The sequence below is a fragment of the Cyprinodon tularosa genome, unplaced genomic scaffold (assembly GCF_016077235.1).
Source record: "Cyprinodon tularosa strain WSP-4 unplaced genomic scaffold, ASM1607723v1 ctg657, whole genome shotgun sequence".
Taxonomy (NCBI): domain Eukaryota; kingdom Metazoa; phylum Chordata; class Actinopteri; order Cyprinodontiformes; family Cyprinodontidae; genus Cyprinodon; species Cyprinodon tularosa.
In genome coordinates, this window is record NW_024039404.1 from 129,049 (window position 1) to 136,496 (window position 7,448).

At 41.0% G+C, this 7,448-nt stretch overlaps 1 protein-coding gene across 1 annotated transcript; it reads right to left on the reverse strand.

Annotated features, from left to right (window-relative positions):
• Positions 1–2,006: 2,006 nt before the first annotated feature.
• hsp90ab1 (heat shock protein 90, alpha (cytosolic), class B member 1) lies at positions 2,007–7,067 on the reverse strand. Its single transcript, XM_038309103.1, has 12 exons — positions 6,932–7,067; positions 5,387–5,530; positions 5,087–5,293; positions 4,833–4,992; positions 4,623–4,756; positions 4,232–4,540; positions 3,989–4,154; positions 3,710–3,900; positions 3,379–3,526; positions 3,026–3,294; positions 2,600–2,933; positions 2,007–2,522 (listed from the first exon to the last, which is right to left on the reverse strand). The coding sequence occupies exons 2-12, from the start codon at positions 5,528–5,530 to the stop codon at positions 2,410–2,412; spliced, it is 2,175 nt and encodes a 724-aa protein (XP_038165031.1). The 5' UTR covers positions 6,932–7,067; the 3' UTR covers positions 2,007–2,409.
• Between the last annotated feature and the right edge of the window lie 381 nt (positions 7,068–7,448).

Sequence of the window (7,448 nt, forward strand, 5' to 3'; positions counted from 1 at the left end):
TCTGCTGACATTCAAATAATGGAGGTCTATGGCGCCCGAGACAGAAAGGTCCACAAAAGTCCACAAAAACTTGTCAATATTCCTCCATACTGCTCGTCCAATGTAATCCAAGTGTCCTGAGTGGGTAGCATCCAGAATTTACTCGAAACGAAGTCATTTAGAACGTTTTAGAGCCTAAACAGTAGTGTATAGGATTTCCTAATAGCGCCCCCATGCGCGCTCACGATTCTACGGAAGCCGGCAGACCAAACCAGCGCATTCAGCTCGGCAAAGAACTCATGCTCTTCCTCAACACTGAAGTCCTCAGACATTTTTCTTTCGTTGTTTCTTTCTTTGCACAGGTAAACAGCACATTTCTTCTTCTACGCTTGCATTATCGGCAGACCAGACGCTGAATGCGCACTTCCTTCCGGTTTGGTCTGCCGGCTTCCGTAGAATCGTGAGCGCGCATGGGGGCGCTATTAGGAAATCCTATACACTACTGTTTATGCTCTAAAAACATTCTAAATTACTTCGTTTCGAGTAAATTCTGGATGCTACCCACTCAGGACACTTGGATTACATTGGACGAGCAGTATGGAGGAATATTGACACGTTTTTGTGGACTTTTATGGACCTTTCTGTCTCGGGCGCCATGGACCTCCATTATTTGAATGTCAGCAGACAGCAAGAAGCCTCCCAGATCTCCAGATGCATTTGAGATATCAAAAAAGTACTCCAGAGTGTTGTTCAGCATGGAGGTGAGTAGAAAATGAAGGCTAATCATGTTTTGGGTGTACTATTCCTTTAAGTCTGTCTATTCAGGATGTAAAACCAAATATGGAATGCCTTACTGCCATTAAATTTGTCCACTTTAAGTCTGCTGGATTGTTCTATTGTAAAAAAAAAACAGCCATTGAGTTCATTCCAAACAATTTGCCATTTCTGGATTATGACTTAGTAGCCAAGGTTAGAACAGTTTTCCAAGTCTGTGTCCAGAGTGCAAATAACCAGAAAAAAAATATATGAAAGATCAACTCTGAATTATAGTCCAAAAAACAATTAGGAAACATTGTTTCACTTTCTTGGGCTTAATTTCTCCAACTTGTCACATTTACTTTGTGCAGATGAATCTTAGACTTGTCTTGTTTAAAGTATAAAACAAAAGGAAAGTTTGGAACAGCTCTCTGGACATTTATCTTTAAAGTGCAGCCTTGCAAAATAGTAAAAAATGCAATATATATAAAGAATCTACAGAGGGTCCTCCAGTCAAAATGCTAATTGCAGCAAGAAATTTCCATCCAGGTGCACATTTGGTCCAAGTTTCAGAAATTGTTCCATTTAATTGCCTTTCAAACCTTTGCTCTCCTTTAGACCAACAGGCCTTTTGCAAAAAAAAAAAAAAGAAAAAAAAAAACCTTCTGTATAGCTTTGCAGTAGACTATGTTGTCAGGTTCTAGCATCAGTTACATGAAACTACTCCCCACCCACCTCAACTTGTTTAAAAGTTCAGTTCAACTTTAGTTTCAAAAACTCAATTCAGTGAACAGATTTTAGGTAATTGACAGTTCTGTTTGCCCGCTCTCTTTAACTAAGTTCTTGTTTATCCAGGCAGGCTCTCTGAAATTAACATTAAAATATGTACCACTTTCAGGGTTTATACAGGAATGATTAACTCAAATTTAATGCTTTTTAATACTCTTCGAATTTTTTTGTTTTAAATGCCACACTAAACACATTTAATGAATTTTAATGCCAATTAAGGCCCTCATTTTAAAAAACTTTGACTTTAAATGACCTGCAGAAACCCTGTTTCTAAGTGTTGCTACTATTCTATATAGAAGTTTTAGTTCAGTTCCATTTGTACTTGTATAGCAGGTGAACAGCCCATTTAGTTAATGTCAGGGATGCATGTCCAACAACTGCAGCTCCCTCTAGTGGAGAGATGTGGCTTCTGCAAAACAGACCAAAATCCAAATAGATTCTTTCAGGGTAGAGAAAGTAAATAAGGAGGCAGAGATACAAAACAAGGTATTACCATCTTTATTTTTTTGCAAAAAAACAAGACTTCGAATACAGTTTAACCTGAACTCGGGTAAAGATTCAGACAGTCCTCTCCTCTCCATGCAGCATTGCACATAACATTACCCCCCAAAGAAACTGGACTTTGATAATGGAATGCATCAGTCCCATATTAGAACATTTACAGATAACATTAAGGTTGGAACGTTACTTTAAAATAAAGGTCACCTTAAACTTTCACAGCAAAAAGAAAACTGCTTTTCTTTAAAGGTCTTGCAGTGGAAGGCCCCAGTGACACTGGGTCTCCACACTACAGGAATGTTTATCATTTGCAGTTACTGGAATTTTAAAAGAATGTACTACGGCAATGTGGGGTTAAAGTGTTTGGAATCAAAGTGTAGGGTCAGTTTAATCAACTTCCTCCATGCGTGAAGCATCGTCGTCACCTTCTAGGGGCGGCATCTCTTCTGGGACAGTTGTGGTGGTTGGCTCCTCTGTGGGAATATCCTCATCATCGATGCCTGGAAAACACATTTATTAATTCGCTGCACCCGACAGACACAAAGGTTAAGCCAACTCAAATGGAGGTCACCCTTACCCAGGCCAAGTTTGATCATTCTGTAGATTCTGTTGGAGTGGGTCTGTGGGTCGTCCAAAGAGAACCCTGAGGACAGCAGGGCAGTTTCAAAAAGTAGAACCACCAGGTCCTTTACAGCTTTGTCGTTCTTGTCAGCCTCGGCCTTCTGCCTCAGGGTCTCCATGATGGGGTGGTCAGGGTTGATCTCCAAATGCTTCTTGGCCATCATGTAGCCCATGGTGGAGTTGTCCCTTAGCGCCTGGGCCTTCATGATCCTCTCCATGTTAGCCGTCCAGCCGTAGGTGCTTGTGACAATGCAGCAGGGGGACGACACCAGTCTGTTGGAGACAGTGACCTTCAGAAAAGAGGGCGACAGGTTAGGGCATGCAGTAAAAAAAAAAAAAAAAAAAAAAAGTAATTCCAGCCAAATCCCTTTGAGTCACCAACCTTCTCCACTTTCTTGTCCAGGATCTCCTTCATGAGCTTACAGAGGTTCTCATATTTGGCCTTGTCCTCCTCCATCTTTTTCTTCTCCTCCTCATCCTCTGGCAGCTCCAGACCCTCTTTGGTGACAGAAAGGAGGGTCTTTCCATCAAACTCCTTCAGCTGCTGCACACAGTATTCGTCGATGGGCTCAGTCATGTAGAGCACCTCGAAGCCACGCTTACGGACACGCTCAACGAAAGCAGAGTTCGCCACCTGGTCTTTGCTCTCACCTGGAAGAGGGGGAAAAGAAAACCTAAAATTTTCATTTTTTCCAAACAAATGCTACAGATTAAAAATTATTTGTCAAAGCTTACCAGTAATGTAGTAGATGGACTTTTGGTTCTCCTTCATGCGGGTGAGGTATTCTGTCAGGGAGGTCATCTCATCTCCAGACTGGGAGCTGTGGTAGCGCAGCAGCTCAGAAAGCTTCTTGCGGTTCTGAGAGTCTTCGTGGATGCCCAGCTGCAGACAGAGTTAAAGATAGAAAAGATTCTTTCAGGTTGATCAAATAGTCCACTTGGTTCATTCCAATCTTTTTACAACTTTAAATGTATTCTCATTTTCAGAACTACCCAAATCTGAAAGTGAAATATATTCATGACTGTTTAAGCAGCATCTCTTTGGTAGCAGATCCAGCATAGATACCTTGATGTTCTTAGAGAAACCCTCATAGAACTTTTTGTAGTTTTCTTTGTCCTCTGCCAGCTCTGCAAACAGCTCCAGACATTTCTTCACAATGTTTTTACGGATGACTTTCAGGATCTTGCTCTGCTGCAGCATTTCTCTGGAGATGTTTAGAGGCAGGTCCTCAGAGTCCACAACACCACGGACAAAGTCTAGAAGGATAAAGGTGCAAAGTTTTACCGTGTTGCTTTGGTTTACACCTTGGACTTTATTTCAGGGTAGGAGTGCGGCTGAACTTACTCAGGTATTCTGGGATGAGCTCCTCACAGTTGTCCATGATGAAGACTCTTCTCACATACAGTTTGATGTTATTCTTCTTCTTCTTGTTCTCAAAGAGGTCAAAAGGTGCCCGGCGGGGAATGAAGAGCAGTGCCCGGAACTCTAGCTGGCCTTCAACTGAGAAGTGCTGAATGAGAAGAGCCAAAGTTAATCAGCCACATTTAGCTACTGTATCTGAATCCATCTTCAAGAGGTCTTACATACCTTGACAGCTAGGTGATCCTCCCAATCGTTGGTCAGACTCTTGTAGAATTCACCATATTCCTCATTTGTGATGTCATCAGGGTTCCTGGTCCAGATGGGCTTGGTCTTGTTCAGCTCCTCCTGATCGATGTACTTCTCCTTGATCTTCTTTTTCTTCTTCTTGTCCTTATCTTTGGAGTCTTCCTCATCATCTGAGCCAACATCCTCAATCTTGGGTTTGTCCTCACCTTCCTCTTTCTCCTCCTCCTTCTCTGCCTTTTCCTCCTCTGCCTCGTCATCACTGATCTCCTTGTCACGCTCCTTCTCAACCTGAAGAGAGCAAAGCCAGTTTAAAATTGTGTCCAGTAACAGTTTTAATAAATGACATGGGTGATCAATGTTTGGCTCTTACAAACAGGGTGATGGGGTAGCCAATGAACTGCGAGTGCTTCTTGACGATCTCCTTGACCCGCTTTTCCTCGATGTACTCAGTCTGGTCTTCCTTCAGGTGCAGAATAATCTTAGTTCCACGGCCAATGGGCTCACCTGTTAAAATGAGGATTCTATTAGAAAAGAAAATAGGAAGGCAAACTGATGTTTTTCAAAAGCAGAACACACCCACCATTGTCAACCTTGACTGTGAAGGATCCTCCAGCAGATGACTCCCAGGCGTACTGTTCGTCATCATTGTGCTTTGTAATGACCACCACCTTCTCAGCAACAAGGTAGGCGGAGTAGAAACCCACACCAAACTGACCGATCATGGAGATGTCAGCACCAGCCTAGAAGAAAACAAGGTCCATTAATACTTATCCAAATCCACAAAGTTAACAAAATGCAACAAGTCCAACTGTGTTCAACTAGTCTCATTGGTACCTGGAGGGCCTCCATGAAGGCCTTGGTTCCAGACTTTGCAATCGTTCCCAGATTGTTAATGAGGTCGGCCTTGGTCATGCCAATCCCTGTGTCGATCAGAGTCAGGGTGCGGTCTGCTTTGTTTGGGATGATGTCGATCTTCAGATCCTTGCCACTGTCCAGCTTTGAAGGGTCGGTCAAACTTTCGTAGCGGATTTTGTCCAGAGCCTAAAGACGCAGGAAGTCAGATCATCAACGACTCAAACCGTGAAAAGTTCATACTGAGGCTTTCCTAAACATAAAGACTTTGTGTACACTTACATCAGATGAGTTTGAGATCAATTCCCTGAGGAAGATCTCCTTGTTGGAATAAAAGGTGTTGATGATCAGGGACATGAGCTGAGCGATCTCTGCCTGGAAGGCAAAGGTCTCCACCTCCTCCTCTTGGTGCATTTCTTCAGGCATCTGGACAGAAGAATCAGAAACATTTAAAAGGACAGTTACAGACATTAAGTGAAGGTTACCCATGGTAAACAAAATGCTGGGCTTTGTCCTAAACCTTAAATATATTGATAACATTAAGGTCATACATTTATTGTATTGGATGAGCACAACATTAAGTCGTATAGATATGAAACAGTGTTGTTTCAATGAGACTAAATAAAATAAATGAACATGGTGCGACAAAACCTTCAAAGCAAAGATGAATATATGCATTTATGATATAGGGGTAAAAATATGAAATTTCCAGTAAACGGTTAATTTCAAAGAACTGATTGTTATCATCTAGTAAAATAAGATTCTTCTAAAAAGACAAATAAAGCTACATTATACAACTTCAACAAATATAGAAAAAGTGTAAAAAAAAAAAAAAAAAAAAAAAAGCAATTTAGTTTCATAAAATGGAAAGTCTATGTTGGACCAGTTGCAGATCTTGAGTGTTTTTCCAGGTTGGGACAGTTTCTAGAATCTACCACACATGAGCGGAAGGAAGTGTCTCTCAAACATGGCGTCTTTGCCCATACAATGAAACCGAAAACACGTGCTTAGGAGCGGCAAACGGCGAAATTACACCATTTATCTAAATTTTAACTTATTCGGGAATGCCTACAAGCGAAAGTTTGTTAAACTAAGCCCAGGATGACAAACTAGCATCATTAGGCTCAGGCCCGGCTACGGCCGTAGCAAAATCCCGACGCTTTGCGTCATTTTTCGACAGTTGGATAAAGGGGCATTTCAAAAAAAGTTGGTAGAATACACTTTAATGTGGTCTACTTCAAAAAGTAGAGTCTTTAGACAGTCGCCCCCCCCCCCCCAACATCATAATAAAAGGCAATATCTACATTTAGTTTTAGTCGTTTAACAGTCGTTAATCAGGTTTAAAACATCTCACTCGATTACGTAAGAGATCGTTACCACAATTATTTCCCCTCCAATTATGATACTCATACATTTCCACAGCTCTGCAACCAGATCCAATAAACATAAACACAATAGGTTGAGTTTAAACAAACTCATCTTGATGGACCATCGATTCAGCTGCGTAACCTCTACCCCACCTGCCTGACATCACAGTGCAGCAGTGCCGCATTCAAGCTGCTCGGCATCAGTTACTACGCACGTTCACAGGGCAAAACAGTTTTTCAGCGAATCGCACATCAATTACAAACTCCGTAGATGTGCAGGTATTTAAACGTAGGCCTATAACCGCTTTAAATGAAGGACAACTCTAAACGGTTGACATGACTCATGAGCTCTTAATCAGCGACATTTTTTCTCAATTTCTAGGTAGCTTGATTAAAAAAATCAAAACGTAAATATCAAGTGATATGTGATGTTTTAAAAATCGGCACTGCACGTACGTACCTTGTTATCGAGTGGATTTTTCTTGAATAAAATGCAACAAAAGCGTTGTCCCCTGTGCTCACTGATGGGAGAAAAAGGAAAGGAACTTAATGTTGCAGCACAGGGAGTCTATATACACGTGGGTCCTGGTGTATCCCTCCGCGTCACCTCGTTTATTGCAACCAGATTAAGTGAAATCAAATGTAGATAAAACTGGCGCTTTAGTCGTATATTAATAATAATAATGAAAAAATTGTAATAGAAATAAAGGGCAATACAATTCTAATAAAATCTATGGATGATTTCACAACCTCATATGAAATTATATATTTATATTTTACGCAGTATAAAAATTGCCAGTTTAATTATCGGCAAAGTTTTAATTGTTCTGTGTCAATTGACAAAGAAGTAAACATCCAAATATTTTATTAAATCCATATTATACTTTAATGACAATAATGTCGCCTCGCTATTTCAAGCTTCCTGTTGTCTCCATCTTGTGGCAGTTCGAGGAAGCGCAGAAGGTATTAAATTGACG

Coding starts and splice junctions, on each gene's coding strand:
- hsp90ab1 (XM_038309103.1), bottom strand. CDS start 5,530: ATGCCTGAAGAAATGCACCAAGAGGAGGAGGTGGAGACCTTTGCCTTC. Junction 4,757..4,832: donor CACAGTCAAGGTTGACAATG/GTGGGTGTGTTC, acceptor TCATTTTAACAG/GTGAGCCCATTGGCCGTGGA. Junction 2,934..3,025: donor TGGACAAGAAAGTGGAGAAG/GTTGGTGACTCA, acceptor TCTTTTCTGAAG/GTCACTGTCTCCAACAGACT.